The sequence below is a fragment of the Ctenopharyngodon idella genome, chromosome 15 (assembly GCF_019924925.1).
Source record: "Ctenopharyngodon idella isolate HZGC_01 chromosome 15, HZGC01, whole genome shotgun sequence".
NCBI classification, from domain to species: Eukaryota; Metazoa; Chordata; class Actinopteri; order Cypriniformes; family Xenocyprididae; genus Ctenopharyngodon; species Ctenopharyngodon idella.
This window is the reverse complement of record NC_067234.1, coordinates 27676054-27697346: the sequence shown is the minus strand read 5'-3', so window position 1 is coordinate 27697346 and position 21293 is coordinate 27676054. Positions and strand designations below refer to the sequence as shown.

Below are 21293 nucleotides of genomic sequence, written 5' to 3'. Positions count from 1 at the left end.
TTTACATTTTAATTTGATTATTAATAAAAAAAAAAAAATCATAATTAAAAAGGCATTTCATAAAGCATATATTAAATGATATTTCAAACCTTGACTAGTTATATAGCAAGTTTCATAAGTGCTGTACCTGCTCCTGGGCGCTCATCAGCTTGGCTTCCAGGTCTCTCCTCTCCCGTAAAACCTTCTGCTTGTCTTCATACTCCTCCTCCAGCTGCACCTCCATTTGCTTGAGCTGCTCACACACACAAAACATAGTAACAGAACATCATGGAGGGCTTTGTGAAGTAGGTTTGCCCTGAAGAGTCAATCCAATTATATAGCATCATTCCAGACCTATAAACACATTCCCTAAATGTGTCTTTAGATGCTTCTGAGCACCTTCAAGTGTCAATCAAGGGACTCTGTCATGAGAAAGAAGGATAATTATAGGATGCACTGTACTGGCAGCTTGATTGGTTAAGTGGAGAGGAGGGAAAGGTGAAATATACGTGAGGAAAATAAAATAGGCCCATGAATTATACATCAAAACAAAACTCAATGAGTTCAGCTTATCTGCACCTCCGCGGCAAAGACACTCCACAAATGCGAAGTCGCTATCTGCAACAAGAGCTGCGCGCTGAACAACGCTGAATGAAAATTCTTATTCAACACATGGCCGAATATGTCTTGTTTATTTATGTTGTACAGGAAGCGAAGCGAGCTCTGCATAAGAACTGAACATCAGCAATTAAAATGTTATAAATTGAACACACTTGAAGTTCTGAAACCAGTTGTAAAGTATTCAGAGCATGTTGTGTGTGTCTGAATGATGTTAGCTGGTGACCACTTAAAGTGAAAAGTTGTTCTGACTGAACGTGTATGGGAGCTTTAAGAGGCCATGCATTTTTTTCCTGTCTCGGTTTGTCATAATTGTCATACAGACATAATTTTCTTGTGAATTTGACATCATAAAAATAGTTTTTTCTGAGATATAGCAACAATTTTTTTGTGATCTAAACAATTGCATTTTTTTTTAAAAAAATTCTAGGGATAAAAGGATATTAGCTAATTAGTATTATTTAGCATTTACATAACATAAAGATGAGAATATGAGGCCAGATCAAAATTTAAGAAAGAAAGAAAGCAAGCTTTTATTTAAATTTTTTAGAAATAGTGTAAAATAATTTAAATATACAATGATGCTAACATGCCAAAGGTTGCTTTAACTATTAGCAGTTTTTGTTGTTGTGAATATATCGTACCTTCTTGCTGCAGGACTGTCTGATCTCCTCCACCTCGTCGTCTTTGCTCTCAATCTCTTTCGAATGCGTCTGTCTCAGTCTCTCCATCTCCATCTCCAGACGGAGCTTGGCCTGCAGGTCACAACATCAACATCTCATTGAATACAAATCTACACCTTATGCAGGCATGCACGCATTTAAACACAGTGGAACATACAACGTGCATACAGATGCATATGCAAAATAACCCCGTCGCACAGGCCAATAAAACGCCTCTTAATTATTATTATAATGTATGCAGACTGTAAGTATTGACAGTTTCTTCATACCGCCACATCAGCTGAATCTACATGAATTAGCATATTACGCATGACAGGTGAAAATTGTGTGCATGGAGAATATGCATTAAACATCAGGCATCTCAATCCAATGTATATATCCTTATTCTCATGAAATGATGTCATAAGTGTACGGCTGGTCAGACTGTGGCTTTTGTTTACAGTGTGAAGAAAAAATTGTCACTAACTTTAGTTGAATTTCAAAAAAGTCTCCACCAAGATAGAAAAATTGTGATTGTGTATGTGTGTTTGATTACCTGCTCCAGCATCTGAATGGTTCCAGCCTGCTCATCGAGTTCTTCTTCTTGATCTTTGACCTTTGCCTCAAGGTCACGAAGCTGCTTTTTAACCTTGGCCAATGACGCCTCGTCCTTTGACTCCTGTGAGTTCAGATCTTGAAGTTCCGCCTCCAATTGCTCAAGCTTCAGATTGACAGCACATATCTCCAGATCTTTATCCTGAGAGAGCAGAGAAAAACTCATTTAGAACAACATAGTCTGGACTCGGCACACACAGACACATGTACGTCACAGCCAGGAAAAGTCTGTGAGTGAGAGACAACAAAGGCGGATGATAAAAGAGAGGTTGCTGACCTCAAGTTGTTGTCTAAGGCTGAACACTTCCCCGGTCAGCATGTCTTTCTCTCTGCTCAGCTTCTCCCGCTGACTCTTTTCTCTCTGCACCTCCTCCTGAGCCTGAGTCTGCTCAGAGTCAAACCTGCAGACATTGCATGCATTTAAAAACACACCGTCAACAAGCTTAATCGCAGGAAAGAGGAAACAATGGTACAAAGTCATTTTCCAGAGGCTTTACGCTCTCTGTTCCTATGTGGTGGAACGAGCTTTCATGATGAGAACATCATAACAGATTCCACAAGCACTTCCTATAATAGTAAATATATACAAAAAATAAATTAATAAAAATTGATAAAAAAAAAAAAAACCTCCTAATTTTCGTACTTTTTTTGTACTAATTTAAATATAAAAATCTACAAAGTTTTTACTGTGGTCAGACATGGTAACATCCATGATATTTGACACATTATTGTCAATTGATAAATCGTTTTTGGATTATTTTTTTTTAATCAAAGAAATAAATACCCCCCCCCCCCAAAAAAAACAATTCTTTGAATAGAAATCAATTTTTTTTTAAAAATGTAAAAAAAGACAGTCGACTGGCAAAACTTCATAAAATAACAATGTTTTGGCAGTGACAGTGTATAGGATTTTTTTCTAATTTCGCCTTTAATAAAAGTGTATACTATTTGCTGCCATTAAATTGTATTATCTGCATATCTTGATTGCATCTAATTTCATGATATCGGTGTTGATAATTGAAACAAACCCATATAAGTTAAATTATGTACAATGCAATAACTAAAGGCAATCGCTAATTTCTAATCACGCTAAAGACTATAATCAAAGCACAAGTCTAATGACAAAAAACATACCTGCTTTTCCTAAAATAGCCAAGCATAGCAGAGTGTTGAGAAACTAAAACTCCTCTAAGCCTTACAGTATTGTGTGTGACGTGCGCGTCAGGAGGGGCATTAGCGAAAAGCGTTTTGATTGGGTTAACTTCTAAGTGGGTAACAATGTGTGAGAAGGGGGGAGTCGTGACGCTTTGGGGCAAATCAGTTCATTCTTTTCCTCTTTTTCTAATTTTCTCTTTCGTTCTCCACCCCCTTCTCTCAGAGGCACTGTTTTGATCCCGTAAATGAGTCTTACGCAACTCTTCATGTTAATCCTAGCCCCATAGAGAATTGAAGGACCACTCTCCTTGCCCTCCCCCCATCCCTCCCACAGGCTAAATCTGCCGTCACCCTGAGCCTCAGGCCGATCATTGCATTTAGAGTGGACTTTCACATATCCCGCTCGCAGTGACAGGCACGGTCTCTGCCTGTTTACTCAAGAGTCTAGAAAAGGCTTAGCTGCAGCACCTTCACATATTAACCACCGTCGCTACGCTTAGGGCCTGCCGCTAAGAGTAATGATAGTCATACATATTTCATTTTGAGGTTACTGAGGCACTGGTGGGCTACTCTTAAGGCTTGTTCACACCAAGGACAATAACTATAACTACAAAGTTTTACTACTAATTCAAATTCTGTGATAATAGGGAAGACCAAACCACAACTATAATGACAACGGCACAGAGGAGCGATATCGTTGAAATCTTTTAAGAACTTTTTTTCCCCCCATTGACAGACAATCAGAATCGACCTGATGTTAAAGAGCTTGAGCATTTTAAGCAGCAGACAACATAACTGCAGTGCATACTTATAATAAACCAAACTTTGGTATTTTACAATAACTATTGTATTAGCACCCATTGGTGTGGGTGCTAATACAATTGCAAGAAAAAGTATGTGAACCACTTGCAGAATCTGTGAAAATGTTAATAATTTTAACAAAATAAGGGAGATAATACAAAATGCATGTTATTTTTTATTTAGTACTATCCTGAGTAAGATATTTTACATAAAAGATGTTTACATATAATCCATAAGAGAAAAAAAAATAGCTGAATTTATTAAAATAACCCCATTCATAAGTATGTGAACCATTGATTCTTAATACTGTGTGTGGTTACCTGGATGATCTACGACTGTTTTTTTGTTTTGTGATGGTTGTTCATAAGTCTTTTGTTTGTCCTGAGCAGTTAAATTGAGCTCTGTTCTTCAGAAAAATCCTCCAGGTCCTGCAGATTCTTCAGTTTTCCAGCATTTTTTGCATATTTGAACCCTTTACAGCAGTGACTGAATGATTTTGAGATCCGTCTTTTCACACTGAGGACAACTGAGGGACTCAAACACAACTATTAAAAAAGGTTCAAACATTCACTGATGCTCCAGAAAAAAACATGAAGCATTAATAGATGGGGGGTGAAAACATTTGGAATTTGAAGATCAAGGTAAATTGTATTTAATTTGTCTTCCAGGAGTCTTCCAAATATTTTCTGTTGCTTCCGAAGGTACTAAATGAAAAAAAAAAAATGATATTCAAGCGGAGTAAGAAAAATTTGGACCTCTTCATCCTGTTCAAAAGTTTTCACCCCCCGACTCTTAACGCATCGCGTTTCCTTCTGAAGCATCAGTGAATGTTTGAACCTTTTTTAATAGTTGTGTTTGAGTCCCTCAGTTGTCCTCAGTGTGAAAAGACGGATCTCAAAATCATTCAGTCACTGCTGTAAAGGGATATTTTTGGAAAGAATTTTTGGAACCTGGAGATTTTTTTCTGAAGAACAGAGCTCAGTTTAACTGCTCAGAACAAACAAGGGATTTATGAACAACCATCACACAACAACAAGATCATCCAGGTAACCACACAGTATTAAGAATCAATGGTTCACAAACTTTTGAACTGGGTCATTTTAATAAATACAGCTATTTTTTTGTCTTATGGATTATATGTAAACATCTTTTATGTAAAATATCTTACTCAGGACAGTACTAAATAAAAAATAACATGCATTTTGTATGATCTCTCTTATTTTGTTAAAATTTTGCACATTTTCACAGATTCTGCAAGTGGTTCACATACTTTTTCTTGCAACTGTATATTTATTGTTGTAGTTATCTTTATAGTTATTGTTCTTGGTGTGAATGGGCCTTAACACGGTGTCCAAATCAAGCAAGGAGCAGAACGTATCTATCATCAATTAATTCTACCATCCTCTAAAATACCATGTGAAACAATACAATCACAGCCTTTCAGAACATTTTTGATGTTTAACATACTAGAGTTGTGTAAAAATATTGATTTTATAATTAATCATGATCTTCATTTGATATGGATTCTTAAAATCCCAAGATGGATCTCTTACTTAATATTTGAACCCTGTTGTTAATGTTTAAAATGATTATTTTCATGATATACCAAGGTTAGAAGGTTCCCTGTGTCATGTTTCTTTACCCTGCTGCTGAATCTTCAGTGCCATGGCAAAAGAAATCATATTTTACCCAAAGTGTGAATGTGAGTTTGCAGTCTGTATAGAATCTGATTCAATAAAAAGATTGAAATAACGGCAAGAAATGTCTGTGTGTTGTTTAACAAACATACAACACAACCAGCGTAGTCCACTGGTATCAAAATAAATGCAACTTACACAACCTCGGTGTGACAACACAGATTGTTTGTTGCTGTTGTTTTAATAGAAAAACATTAACAATTTGCAATTCATTTGGAATTACTCTTATTTCACTGTTTTAGCTTTTGAGAGAAGCTTTTGTGTTTTACCAGTTTTGATTGACTAAAACAAGTCTAGTTTTAATTCAACACTTCTACACATCCTGTCGTGACAGAAATAGACATACGACCAACAAAATATCTTCCTGTAGTGCTCCATAAAGAGGTATAATTATCCAATATCTGGTCTGACTCACTTGCGCTGTTTCTTCTCCAGGTCGTGGTTGCGGCTCTGCTGCCCCTCCAGGTGCAGTTTGGTGTCCTGTAGCTCGGCTGTCAGTCTCTGGCATTTCTTCTTCAGCTGCTGAGCCACACGCTGCACCTCTTCATTGTCCGCCTGCAGGTCTGTCAGCTAAACACACAGATTCTCAGTGAGTCTGTACAGGTGGATCTGTTCATCCAGTGTGTGTCTTGTCTAGATGTTCATGTTTGAGACAGTACATGCTGTTGTGTTGGACCACACTGACAATACGAGTGAAGTCTGAGTCTATGATGTGTGTGTTAGTTTGGTAGAATAAAGTCAACAGCAGGGATGCACTATCAAAATTCTGTACAATACCAATAAGCTGATCTTTTTTTTTGGTTATGGCTGATTACTGATAAATGGGCGATATTAAAGTACTATACTACTTTGTCTAAATAAAATAAAACATCAAAACTAAAATTGTTTTAAATCCTATAAGTGAATTTAGGTATCACATCATTATATTGTGAAGCCTGAAAAATGGATATTCGTTTTGAGATTTGCTAAAGACTAGTGTAAAAATAGAGGAAATAAGCATGCACAATTAAATATCAAATAACAGACAATAAAATGCTGAAAATAATATCAGCCGATAACTGATATTGTGCATCCCTAGTTGACAGACTTGCAGACACTGGCAAAGTGGTCTAAGCGGTTAGCGTTTAAGTGCCAAAAAAAAAAAAAAATTGTGTTTGTAAGATGCCCTTACCTTTCTCTCCAGCTGCCTCTTGTTTTGCTGTTCCACCTCTAGTTTGTCATCAAACTCTTGTTGGAGTCTCTTCTTGGTAAACTCGATCTCTCTGATGGCCCTCTCATACTTGAGCCTCCATTCTCCTCCTGAACACAGATTCAGTGATGATTAAGGTCACACAATTCATTGCGAGATGGCCTTGTGCGATTACTAAACCGCAAATTGCTGTGATTTAATTAAATAAATCTTTCAGTGCTTCAAAGCAAAGTGCCGGCTCTCTGTTTTGTCTACTGCACATAGTACAAGCACTCTATCTCAACAGGTTCAGTTCACTTGAAGTTCGTGGTGCAAATTGAGATGTCAGATGTTTATTATAACGCAGTTAAAATCACATTATTTTGCATCATAATTGCAATATGATTTTCAAGGTGAAACACTATGGGCCAGATTAGTCTGCGGTCATTCCCTGAAGAGAGCCGAGGTTTAAACTCTGGTCCTCTGCCAAGGGAAATTTCACTACAATCCTTTTGATCGTGGCTCACACAGAAACCCATTCTGTTAATTTAAAAGATATCTGATAAACTGGAAAAATGCAAATACACACAAGTTAATAAATCAAAGCAGATCAATGAAATGCTCTGAAACAAACATGAGAGGTGGAGCCAGTCCATGCCACGTTACCATTACAGAACAAACTGTAATTGCTGGAAAGTGGAATAAATCAAATGTTCATGCCTTAGCATTAAGTCTCAGAGAACAGCTGTGTGACACAGAGGTGAGAACAAGCCGTCACCAGTCTGATATGTGCATTAAAATGAGTTGTGTTCATGACAGCAGCGATTCTAAGAGGAGCACTACTGAGTATTATCACGCTCAGGCTTTCACAGAGAACATGTTGCTCACCATTAGGGGAAGAAATAAGTAATTATTTACCATTTTCAATAATTTTATAGTGAAAGAATGTGCTTAACCTCTAGAAAATATTGATCATTGATCATCAACCTCAGATCATCAAGTTAAACTGAAAACAAAACAGCCAGTTAGTTTTATTTTCAATTAATTTTCCATGCATTTGCAATTTTTGCACCCTATTTCCAAAACAAAAACATTTTATCTAAATATATTTTAAAACTCTCAACCCTGTGACGGAAAAGCTGAATTTTCAGAATCATTACTTCAGTCTTCAATATCAAAAGACCCTTCAGAAATCATTTAATATGCTGATTTGTTATTCAAAATAATTTTTTATTATTATCAATGTTGAAAACAGCTGTGCTGCCTAATATTTTTGTGTAATTTGGAAAAATATATTTGTTTAAGATTATTTAATGAATAGAATGTTCAAAAGAACAGCATTTATTTAAAATAGAAATCTTTTGTAACATAATAAACATCTTCACTGACCCCAAACTGTAGTGGATATTAAAAATATATATGTAAATATTTCAATTGGCATCAGGATTGCAAATTTAAGATATCACCCAGTAGGTGCTATGTAGTTTGGGTCTAAATGTTGGTTTGTAGTTAGTGATAATTATATTTCCTATAAGAAAAATGCTTTTAGAAAAACATTTTGATAATTTTATCTTACAATAACTTTGGTAACATGGTTCATTGGTTGAGCTTGATGAATGCAGTCAACACAACAATATTTGTAAAAATAATGAAACAATTTACTTGTCTTCACATCATGATGTAGAAAGGGTCCAAATGATTTTACCTATTGTGGGCATTGCAAAAAAAAAAAAAAAAAAAAAAAACTTCACAGTAATATAAGCTTAATATATAAGCATAATATTTGCCAATATCCAGTCAAGAAAGTAAAAACCTTCTGATGTGGGTCTGGCAAAAAAAGAAAAAAAAAAAAAAAAAAACATATGTGTGTGTGTGTGTATATATATATATATATATATATATATATTTATATTTATATAGTTAGATAATAGTTTATATACAGTATCTAACATTTCTCAAAGCAAAGAACATGGATTTGTGTCTCTAATACTTTAAAAAAATAATGAGACACCAGATTTTCCCTCTTCACAGAAAGTTCCAGAAACAGAAGAGACAGAGAAAACCAAGAGAGAGCGCATGTTTGGTGTTTTCACTGCCCCCTGGCATTTCCATATAAACAGCTTAATGAGGAGCAGCAGCTCTGATGCTACAGATTATTTTCTCATTTGTCTGGAGGTGCCACGCTGAAACGCTCAGCACACCTGAAGCTCTACCCCTCACCAGAGAGTCATGGGCCATCAAACTCATGGAAATCCTCCCAGATAACCCTTCAATTTTGCCAAAATTTGATTCAGGAAAGCTCTGATAGTTTTACTCAAAGCTTAGCTATCATAAGGGAATCCCTTCACCGAGATCTCATTATACATTTTATTGCAAACTTGCTCTGTCCAGGAAGTGATGTCACAAACTCACCGGTGTCATCGTCGTCCATTTCCCCGTTGAGCTCCGATGCACGTATAAGCCGTGCCTCCATCACTTCCATCTCCATAGACTCCATCTGCTTCTTCATAGCGTCAAACTTGGCCTGAAACGCAAACACACACACAGACGCAGAGCACATCAGTTCTCCGTTCTGCAGGGAAATACCCAGACCATCTGCTCACACAGGCAACCCTGAGCCTAAGAGACACATAAACACACACAGCACACACACACACTCCAGGCATTCAGAGACAAATACCTGTAGTCTCTTGCTCAAACACACTGTCTTTCACATGGATATTTAATATGAGATGGCACAATTTGTATACGGCTCACGCTCTGCTGCATGGACTGCGTTGTCTTGTGCTTTGGTGGAAAATATCTATTTCAGGCATGAGGAGATTCCTTAAAGAAAACCATCAACTCAAACTCTGTCTCTGTTAAAAAGAGAGTGTGTGTGTGTGTGTGTGTGTGTGTGTGTGTGTGTGTGTGTGTGTGTGTGTGTGTGTGTTACCTGTAGATCCTTCATGTCTTTCTCTAGCCTCAGTCTCTCCGAGGTCTCGGACTCCAGCAGCTGCGAGGCAGACTCGCCTGTGTTGCGCTCATCGGCAAGCTCTGATGACAGTTCTGTGATCTGAAACACACGTATGATGAGCAAACATGAAGTGTGTGTCCACTAGATGTGGCACACGTGCTCTATGCAAACTTTAGAGTAGTGTATGAGCTCATTTCACGCACATATGCAACACTTCACATCTATATCATCACTCACATATTTCACACAGTGATGATAGCTTTTTGCTATTATGGTAAGATGGTGACATTGTGAGGTCTGTGAATGTGATTTTGTGATTTTGCACATTGATATAATATTAATATACATAAAGTACTAACTTTTTGTAGAAATTTTATTATGAATGCCTTAAATTGGAAATATATAAACGTAGGAATGTATTAAACTTTGGTACCAGTTTAACAAAAACAACAGAAAATAACAAAATATTGATTTTCACTAGGGATGTAATGATCAATATCGTGGTATCGCTATAGCAAAATTGTCTCAATATTATCGTGGTCACATGACTGTATGAAACGATACGTCTTCCGGGCAAAAAGTGTAGTTTTTTTTTTTTCAGCCCGGTTCCGAAAATGGTTCTGGTGTGATGGGTGGGTGAATTGCGAGGAGCGTATCCTTTAGAGACATCTCATGAATATTATACCAGTGAATGTACTGAAAAGCCTACTCATATACGTCAGATATCGAGAGAGAGAGAGAGAGAGAGAGAGAGAGCGTGCGCGAGAGAGGCGCACAAAGGCAAGCTGTGCGATAATTAATCTTTAAAAGATTGCGTTCTCGATTTCATCACCCACATGATCTAATTCCTAAATGACAACGATTCGCCTGTGTATATTAAACCTTTGAAAATAAAAAAATAAATATATAAATATAAATATTTTGAAAAAAAATAAAATCGTGACATTCAAATCTGCGTTCGAGCTACCGTTGATCTAAAGAGAGTTGTCATGTTTAGATATAAACAGCTTCACAAACAATCTTGTCAAACACACAGTATCATTTCTGTTACAAATATTCCAATTATCACAGAATTAGTGTACAAAAGTGTATTATTCAGATACGCTGATTTCTACTTTACCGATCAAAATAAAAAAAAATAAAAAAAATAAAAAAAATTACCTTCTAATAACCACTGTATCGATTGCATTGTTACGCCACTAGGTGGCAACAAATTACTGTTAAAAATGTATATATCACTGAATCATTATTTTAGAAACAAATTAAGTCTTTATGAATCCAACTTACAAAAATATTGTTTCACCTGTATGGATCTTACATGTGTGTTCAAGCATCTTAGTTGTGTTGAATTTGTGGTAACGCTTTACAATAAGTTTCATTTGTTAACATTAGTTAATGTATTAACTAACATGAACTAACCATGAGCAACATATTTGTTACTGTATTTGTTAATCTTTGTTAAAGTCAGTTAATAAAAATACAGCTGTTCATAGTTTGTTCATTTTACTTCATAGTGCATTAACTAATGTTAACAAATACAACTCTTGAGAATGTTAGAAAAAATAATAGATGTTACCTTAGTCAAGGTCCAGCTGGAGCAATTATTTTATTTTATAAAAGGGAGTTTTAGGTCATTTAACTAATCTCATACTATACCTCATACCTCTAAGCAACAGTTATGATTAGAGGATAAAGAAAAGAGGACAGGATATGACATGGTTAATTTGTACATCATTGTAATATTCAATCATTGTTTAACAATTATGGCACTTTTTTCCCAAGTCTTCATTTGGCTTTTTTTAATTTTTTTTTTTAAATATTACAATAAATATTGTATCGTGGACTTTATTTTGAGGTATTATCGTATCATGAGATTTTGATATCGTTACATCCCTAATTTTCACATTAGAGAATGATGCATGAAGCATGAATTTATTCTAAGATATATATCCTAAGTAGTGCTGTCAAATGATTAATCATGATTAATCGCATCCAAAATAAAAGTTTTTTTTACATAATATACAGTATGTGTGTACTGTGTATAATTATTTATATTTATATATATATATATATAATATAAAAAAAAACACACACACACACATATATTTAAGAAATATTTGCATGCATATACTGTATATTTATATAATGTATATTATATATAAATATTTTATATATAAATATAACACATTTTTCTTAAATATATCAATTCATGTGTGTGTATTTATACATACACACAATTATATACAGTACACATACATATATTATGTAAAAACAAACTTTTATTTTGGATGCGATTAATCGTGATTAAAATATATAATCTAAGATTCTCATAGACCTGCCTCTGTTTATTATCCAAGTTGTATTACGTTAATAAACAACAATACTCACACGATAAAGTTCTTAGCTGGATAACTTTAGCAGATTTAATAAATATTAATGTATTGTATCTAATAATCATGCACTTGAATATGGTGGTAGTTGTTTAATTAAGTAATTTATTCTCATTTCATTTACTTTTTTTTTGCTATTGCTGAATGTTTACTCGAACACGCTATTGCTTGATATTGCTGTAACCTTTTAATTCAGCTTTTTTACAAAAAGTTAATTTTGTTTACTTGAATAATTTATTATTGTATAAAAATATATAATTTATATATTAATTACATATTAAATATTATATCAAATATACATTATATAAATATTATATACTATTGTATAAAATGTTTTCTTGAATTCATTTTATGCCATTGTTTTAACTGGTTAATATTTATAATATGTAATTTTTTAAATAAAAGGGATATGTTAATTAGCGTAACCCTATTTGTTTTTGCTGTTACTTTAATAATTTATTTCATGCAATTGTTTTAATTTGTTAATATTTTTATTAATATGCAACTTTTTAAAATAAAATGGGTATGTTAATTGGCATAACCCCATTCGTTTTTGCTGTTATCTCAAATTTCTTATTGAGAATCATAAATTTTCATTGGCACTGGCATAAATTACTGAAACTTTTAATTAGCATAACCTCATTCGTTTTTTGTGGTTAACTCAAATTTCTTATTGAGAATCATGAATTTTAATTAGCATCAGTTACTGAAACTTTGGTATGGAACACCCTACAAGTATGTGTGCAACTGTGAGATGCTCAAATGACTTGATAATTTTGTGTAAACAATAGAGTTTCTTTGAATTGAATCTGAACTGAATTGAATTACTAACCTTGCTTTCCAGTCGGTCACTATTGAGTCTCAATTCGTTCCTTTCCTTCTCCACTTTCTCCAGCCTCAACTTGAGCTGCTGAATTTCCTCCTGAAGACAGACAGACAGACAGACAATCAGAAATACACAATAAGACAGACAGAAAGATAGGATGACAAGAAATTCAGCTGATATGTAGAGGAATGACCACAGACAGTTACACATTCAGACACAATGACAGCTACGATATTTAGCGAAGTATAAAGATAGACAGGTGAGATAAATTAAAAACAGTAACGGAATGACAGACAGGTAGAAAGCCTGCCCTGTTCAGAGCCCCTGCGTCTCTATTACCGCAAACCTCTTCCTACTTTCCTAAACTTTTCTTCTGCTAACTTGAGAGAGCTGCAGGCTACAGCCAATCGGTTGCCGTTCTGAAGGCTGTTTGTGTAGAGGAGATAGTGACTCTGTGTTTGTTTTTTAAAAGCAGGCTGTTTGGAGGCAGTGTCAGCACCCGTCTGTCTCTCGCAGGAGCACGCCTGACTGCATGGCTACACAGCGCTCAGCGGGATGCGGCCCAGCGGACGAAACGCGCATGCACGCGCACACACTCTGTGACATGCTAATGCACTCCCCCGCGGGAAGCAGAGTTGCTTTTGATCCAGCCAGCTACATAGGTAATGTATGCACACACACAACTCTGTCACTCTCCGCACACACAAACACACACAGGACTCTACAAACACTTGGATTGAGGCAAAGCCGCAGAGACAGTAATCAAAGAGACAGGCGATTTGGGTGCGACTGAGAGCTGCAGCTGAATTTGAGAGGGACCCCCACGGGGTGGAGAAACCGAGAGGGGCATTAAAAGCCACAGAGATGGGCTTTGAATTCAGCTGTACTATTGTCAAAAGGCTAAATCTGTACATGACATGCCGATTTACAGCATTTGAAGTGGTTAGTGAAGATGACAGGTTGCTTACGTCTTTGCCGCGGATCTGCTCCTCAGTCAGCTGAACCTCGATGAGCGGACGAACGGTGGTGAAAAGCTTCCACCACGGCCAGCCCTTCACACCCCGGTTCTTCTTGATGTTTTTCTGGATGCAGCGGATTGCCAAGTCCTGGATCTGAAAAACAAGGACATTGTGTTTATGACTGTGTGCGCTTCCTACCGCTGTGCTAGTGAGAAACTGTCAGGTCTTTAGGTCTTGAACTTGTGAAGTACAGTAGTTCAAACCAATCAGAGCCCAGATGGACAAAAGCAGGCCTGTGTTTTTGGAGGCCCAGGGCCCCACAGTCAAAGAGCTTCCCTTGGGGGAACCAGCTCTGAATGGACCTTTCAGCTCCGGGAAGTCCACAGTGCGGTCCGCAATAAGCCTGAGGGTGGGACTCTAAACTTCAGGGGTTCCTAATGTTTACATTCTAAGAACCACCTAGAGAGGTATAATCAATCTGAAGACCAAAAATTTGCAAACACTTTACAAGGTCCCATTAGTTAAGTTAACTAACATTAACTAACAGTGTGCAATATATTTGTTACAGTATTTATTTATCTTTGTTAACGTTAGTTATTAAAAATACTGTTTGTTGTTAGTTCATGTTAGCTCAGGTCCAATAAATAATATTAACTGATACAGCTTTTATAATAAAGTGTTAGTAAATGCTGAAATCAACATTATCCGAGATCAATAAATCCTTTATTGTTAGTTCACATTAACTAATTTAGTCAACTAATTGAACCTTATTGCAAAGTGTTACCAAAATGAAATATATATATATATATATATATATATATATATATATATTTTTTTTTTTTTTTTTTTTTTTTTTATTTAACAGGGTTTCTGCTGGTTTTATGAAGGTAAATGTAAGACCTTTTTAAGACCTTTTTAAGACCAATTAAAGAAAACGTAAGGAATAAATTGAACATACGTCAATATGTAAATGTCTAGGAATGAGTTGTATTAGCAACTTAGTTGTATTTAACACTTCAAAGCCTGAAAATACAATTTCCAACAGACCTCCATTACTTTTTAATAAATTTTACAAACAAAAAAAGCTCTTGAATACCTCTGCTTCCAAACACTACAATATGAAAATATCTTTTACTATACCTTCTGATCACACTGCAAAAAAGTGATGTTCTTTTTCAGTAGTTTTGTCTTGTTTTCCAGTGTAAATTTCTAAATAATTCTTAAATCAAGATACATTTACTTGAGAAGTAAATGACATAAGAAATCTTGTGAAATCTTGTGAAAGTGATTTTATGATTAAAACAAGAACAAATATCTGTCAGTGTGTTCAGAAAAATCAACTTAATTCAAATGAAAAAGTAATTTTCATACCCATTGACATATTTGTTCTTGTTTTAAGCATAAACTTAATTTTGTTAGATTTCTCAGAAAATAAGACTTAATTTCTTCACTTTGCATCTCTAGCAAATGTATCTTGATTTAAGGATGTTTATATATTTGCACTGGAAAACAATAATCCCAATTTATTTTTACCAAATTTTGTGTTTTCCATTTTTGGGTGAACTATCCCTTTAAGTGTATTCATCCAAAAGCTGACGAATTCCGTGACATTCCAAATTATACAGTAAACTCCATTTTTAAGAATGGATTCTGCGAAGGATTCTTCCATACACATTTTCCGCATCGTGTAAATCATAGGGCCCTAATTTAATGCCATGATTTTGAATTTTTGAACTTTCTGCACCAATTTAAGACATTTTAAGGCCTTAAATTGTAGAAGGTCAAAAAGGTCTTAAAAAGTCTTAATTTAAGACCTCTGGAAACCCTGATTAATATGATAATAAATTTATATTTATAAATTATTTTAAATGCAATATTTAGCAAAAACTTTTAATTTACATTAAATGTACATTAATATTTACATTTCATTCATTACATTGAGTAGGCCTCATCAGTTTCACTGTATACTTAATGATGCATTGACATGTAACTTGCAGGAAGTGAGTCATGTTGATACAATAGCCTTCAGCGAGGGCTTCATCAGGTTGATTCAAACTGGAAACTCTTGAATCTTTTTGAATGATTCAATAAAAGAAAAGAATCGACTCACATGTCACACGTATTATTTTGAATTTGAAAACTTATATTTTTCATATTTCTGACATGGCATGAACGTAGACTCATCTCAGTGTGCAACCCACTTATTTCCACTCTAAACTCACAGTTTGAATAAACGCTGCTTCACTTCATCAAGCGGACGGCTTACATACTCACCGTTAGCAAAACACCCATTACTGGTGTTGATCACAGGAAGAACAAACACATTTTCTTCAATGAGGCTGTCAGAAGGCTATACAGAGGAGTAATTCTGGAGTCGTACCAACTGTGTAGAAATGCAGCTAGAAGCAAAAGCCCCAAGCTCCTTTGAGTAATTCAATTAAACTTCAATACTACTTGGCAGCTGATTTAAACCCTGCATAAGATTTACATGCTGCAGGAACAGGGACGATTCAAATAATAGAGGATTATCTGGAAACCCAATTAGACAGGCCCAATTCAGCACATTAACAGGACCGAGCCGACGCGCATTGCGTTCGGACTATGTCTAATTTGTCACGGCGAGAAAGCCTCGGCACAGAACAGAGGCGGCGCGTGGCTGACATATGCACTGCAGCTCATTTGCCACGCTTTGACCACAACAAATGCCACAAACAGCCATCTAAACAGCTTGTAAGAGACGGAGAAATCAGGAAGAGCTTCCTAATTAAAATGGCCGTCTGGAGGAAATGGTGCCTGTGAGCCCTGGGGCCTGGCAGGAGGAACTAAGTGTTACGTACGAACGGATGCGACACCAACAAAGTCGGCCACAACCCCTCCAACAGGTGTGCGGTGTGAATTTGAATACGGATCAGCAGGTGGCATTCATCCGCACGTATAAACACAAGGACATTTGAGGGCACCTGTTCACACTTGGAATAAAACTTGTGTCTTTAGGCAATGAGTTAATTAGACACACGATTGGCATTCATGAAATTCCCAGCTCCCTCTAGTGTCGTTTCCACTGAACGTCAAAGAAAATTTGGAAGGAGCAGGACGGCGTGCTTCAAAGGAGCCCACGTGGAGTTGTTCTCTGTTCAGGCGCCCCCCAACAGAGACAAACACAAAGAGAGAGAGAGAGAGGAAAGACAGAGAAATCTGAAGGGACTAAGGGCTTAGAACACACTCTTAGATAGTCTAAAACTGGAACAGGCTTCAAGGTGCTGAGATCCCTCAATTATCGATCTGAGAGAAAAACAAGCAAATTGATTTTGCATTGTGGCAACTGTGGTTTGCAAGAGTAAGCCTGGTCCCACATGTCTGTCTCTCAGGGATCTGCCGTAACGATTCAACTCAACACTTCTTGTCTTGACATTGTTAAATACATCCTACAACACAAATGACTTCAGCACACACTTCTTTCCACTTCCACTTTCCACTTATTTTTTAGGTCTGGAAGAGGATATGATACTGAGATTCTGTTCGAGACCATTTTCATCACTAGGTCAGGGGCCATTGTCTCACATAACCAGACATTTATTAGAAGAGGAACGGTTCAATTTGTAGATTGTTCTGGCCAAAAACATCACAACAGTAAGGAAGAGATCATCTAATGACATGTAAAACAAATGAGTTTTTTTTTTCCCCCAAATCAAATTAACATAAAATTAAATTAAATAATAGTACAAAATAAATGATATGTATTGTATATACATTACCATTCAAAAATTGGGGTCGGTAAGATTTTTTTAATGTTTTTAAAGAAGTGTTTTATGCCCACCAAGGCTGCATTTCTTTTTTTATTGTGAAATATTATTACAAACTAAAATAACTATTTTATATTTTAAAATGTACTTCATTCCTGTGATGTCAAAGCTGAATTTTCAGCATCATTACTCCAGTCTTCAGTGTCACATGATCCTTCAGAAATCATTCAAATATGCTGCTCAAGAAACATTGAAAATTGTGCTGCTAAATATTTTTTGTGGAAACTGTGATACATATTTTTTAAGGATTCTTTGATTGATAGAAAGTTCAAAAGAACAGAATTTATTTGAAATAGAAATCTTTTTTTCATTATAAATGTCACTTTTGACAATTTTTAAAAGTATTTCTTTAAAACAACCCCAAATGACCCCCACATTTTGAATGGTAGTGCATATTAATAATACATATTTAAAAATATATAATTGGATAAAAAAAAATGTAAACTATTAGACAGACATGTCAGTTCGTGGCAGGTTGCAGAAAAAAAAAAAAAAAAATAAAAATCCTACAAAAATAAATGTACCAATTATTTCACAAACATGGCAGAATCTAAAATTCTTTTGGACATTTAAATTTAGTAACAGCCTCAAACAAATCCCTTAAATATCTTTAAAAAAATCTAACCTGACAACCTTTGACAAATGTGAGTATTTTATTCTCAAAAGCACTTGCAAACATTGACAAGACTGTGGGTACTGTAAGTGCATGGGCGTCTGAGGTTACGGCCCATGAGGGCACTTTCTACGGCAACAGTCCAGTACAAATCCCCAGACTGATTTCTCAATCTAGCGTGAAGCATAGGTTTCTGACAAGCTTGACAAAAGATTTCTTTCTAAGGAAATAAATTCCTCTGGGGACAGGTCGCTGTGAATCAGAGGCATCCAGACAAGGCTCTTTGTGGGGACAATAACTGTACAGAACGTGGAAAATAACAGTGAACCCTTCAACAAATGGCAAGCCTCAGTCCTTACTCAAGAACTTCGTCAAAGAAATCAAACAAAACCAGAAGTACACAAGACTTCTTTTATGGTGACAGCCATAAAGAGGTTCACCTACAAATCAGTGTTACAAAAGATGCCTTACAAGGAGCCCTGCTAAACAACAGAGGCAAAAGAACGCTACACAGGATCTAAAGAAAGAAAACAACCCCTACTAACATCTATGATACCAACTACAGCCCACAAGAGTAAAAAAAAAAAAAAAAAAATCTCATTCGAACTCCTTTTACTTACAGCAAAACATCCAGTAAACAGTCTTGACTCCTGTCAGGTGCTCTGAGGTAAACTGAAAACAAAGTCTCGCCAAGGAAAGCCGCCTCAGTTTGTGTGCAATACTGAAAGAGGAAGTGGATGTTGATGAAGCTGTATTGCCAAGGCAGCTGACCACCGAGGGCCAACAGCAGCGTAAGGAGCTGCATCGAGACTACCTCCTCCCTTCACATGAATTTTACTGAGACAGGGGCCCAGTCTTCTCAGGAGAGAGAGACAGAGTCACAGGCAACTGTTGGACAAGCCCTTACATCCTGAGCCAATCCCGCTGAGGGTAGCATGAGTGAGGAAGTGAGAAAGCAAGAAGGGGCACAAAGGATCAGAGATTGAAAGGAAGACAGAACAAACCAGGGCAGAATAGAAGGGCTTAAATTCAAAAAGAGACAGAGTAAGTGGCAAAGCAGAAATTAATGGACAGAGAGGGGGCAGGAGAGAGTGCAGGGCACGCAGTGGCGGGAGAATCGATAGGCCTGTGATGGAGGGCAGTGGGGCAGGTGGCTTCTTCCCCCGAGATGCGCTGATTGAATGTTATCTGTCAGCGGCGGCCACAAGCAGAGGGATTTTCTAAAGACAGCAATGACATTCTGATGGACTCTGAGACAAACCTCACGACAAATGAACTCAAGCATGTAGAGCTCTGATTGAGAATGGAACAGATGCTCAAAAGGTGGTTTATAATGTCTTAAATGTTCCTGGGGTATGCAAGTTGTGAGTTTTTTTTTTTTTTTTTTTTATGAGGTAAGGAGGACTTACCTTCCTCTTCTTGAAGGCCTGTCGGGCTAGGTAACCTCTGCACGCAGCCTGAAACAAGGTTATGTTGCGTCTGGTCTGGATATCTCTGTGCTCCTCCAGCTTAGGCAAAACACCTGCTCTGAAAAACACCTGCAAATAGACAGACCACTGCTATGAGATATTTGGAAATAAGAACAAACTTTCTCATAATGAACATTTCACTAAATTCATAACATTTGGTTAACGGCACACTGTTAATAATAATAATAATAATAGTAATAATAATTATAAATTATAATATAGTGTATTCAAAATTGAATTAAAGTCCCCCTGTAGTCAATAATTGTATCCCTTAAAACTCATCTTTGATCACCAAAATGAAACATTTTACACACTTGCTTCATTTATTATACGCGGATCTATGAATATGCTAATTGGCCCCGCCTCCACTCACTTGCACGAGCTCAGAGATCCACTCGGTCAACTTACTGAGGTAAACGCTGCACAGTGGTATTGCTTTTTACAACGTCGGATACATGACTGTAATTAATATGATTAGCCTTTTGCTTGATTACATAATCAAACGCTTTGAACACGTTAAAACATCAGTGGAGAAAGACATATAGTTCATCAGAACATTGTTATATACATCATATACCCACTATATTGCTAAAAATACCCGATTTTTTTTATATCAACAGAAAAATATACCGGGATGGCTTCTTGAGACTCTCCTACTTCAGAGCGCTCATTGTTAATGATATGCTAAAGTCCGCCGGCATGTTGTCGTGATTGGTTACAAGGTAGTTTGTGACGTCATAAACCCCAGCGATTTCATTTTCTTCACTGCAGTTTTAAATAGAAAATACTCAGCAATGGTGTTGACTTATGAATTTGCATATGGTTTGTCTTAAAGCATGCTAAAAACACTACATAGACATATAAAAAAACATTAAAAACTTGATTTTCACCACAGGGGAGCTATATAAGTAAAAATGTCTATGTATATGATTATTTTTTATCTTTCTATATATATATTATATATATATATATATATATATATATATATATATATATATATATATATATATATATATATATATATATATATATATATATATATTACTTAAACATTATATAATTATTTACACAAATTATATATACATAGATTTTCTATTCTGTAGTCACCCTGTCTGAAAGCGTGAGGAGTCCCTTTAAACTGCTGCCCATGCTCTGTTTACTGGTAATTTTCCGCTCCGTGGTGGGGGTGTCAACCCGAGTTGGATTAACACTTCGAAATCCTACTCCATTAGGCCATTTAATCAGAGAAATTTAAGGGAAGTGGACCTTGCGTTTTATTTTTTTTTTCCAGACGTACATTCATCAAACTCTGTGGACATGGTCTAATTGCATTAGCATTCTATTAGTTTTAAAGATGGATTAATCTAGATGAACAGAATCCTAATTAAAACTGCACCAGATTCGTGGTGTACCTGAGAGCCTGTGCTGGAGAGAAGTGCTGCTTTGGGAAATTGGTTTGAGATATATATATATATATATATATATATATATATATATATATATATATATAGAGAGAGAGAGAGAGAGAGTGAAAGAGAGAGAGAAGGGAGGATGAGAGTCCACTGCTGCAATTACTACTCAT

General features: G+C 36.0%; 1 protein-coding gene across 19 annotated transcripts in view; it reads right to left on the bottom strand.

Moving 5' to 3' along the window:
- Nucleotides 1-21293, bottom strand: part of myo18ab (myosin XVIIIA b) — a 113256-nt gene that overhangs the window by 21340 nt on the left and 70623 nt on the right. For all 19 annotated transcript variants that reach the window (XM_051861271.1, XM_051861272.1, XM_051861278.1 and 16 more), the window contains 11 exons: nt 19652-19780; nt 13836-13979; nt 12874-12963; nt 9631-9750; nt 9108-9219; nt 6699-6826; nt 5943-6097; nt 2152-2275; nt 1816-2016; nt 1242-1352; nt 128-232 (listed from right to left, as the gene is read on the bottom strand). In XM_051861271.1, the coding sequence (XP_051717231.1) occupies nt 128-232; nt 1242-1352; nt 1816-2016; nt 2152-2275; nt 5943-6097; nt 6699-6826; nt 9108-9219; nt 9631-9750; nt 12874-12963; nt 13836-13979; nt 19652-19780 (1419 nt within the window). The remainder of the gene's footprint in view (nt 1-127; nt 233-1241; nt 1353-1815; nt 2017-2151; nt 2276-5942; nt 6098-6698; nt 6827-9107; nt 9220-9630; nt 9751-12873; nt 12964-13835; nt 13980-19651; nt 19781-21293) is intronic.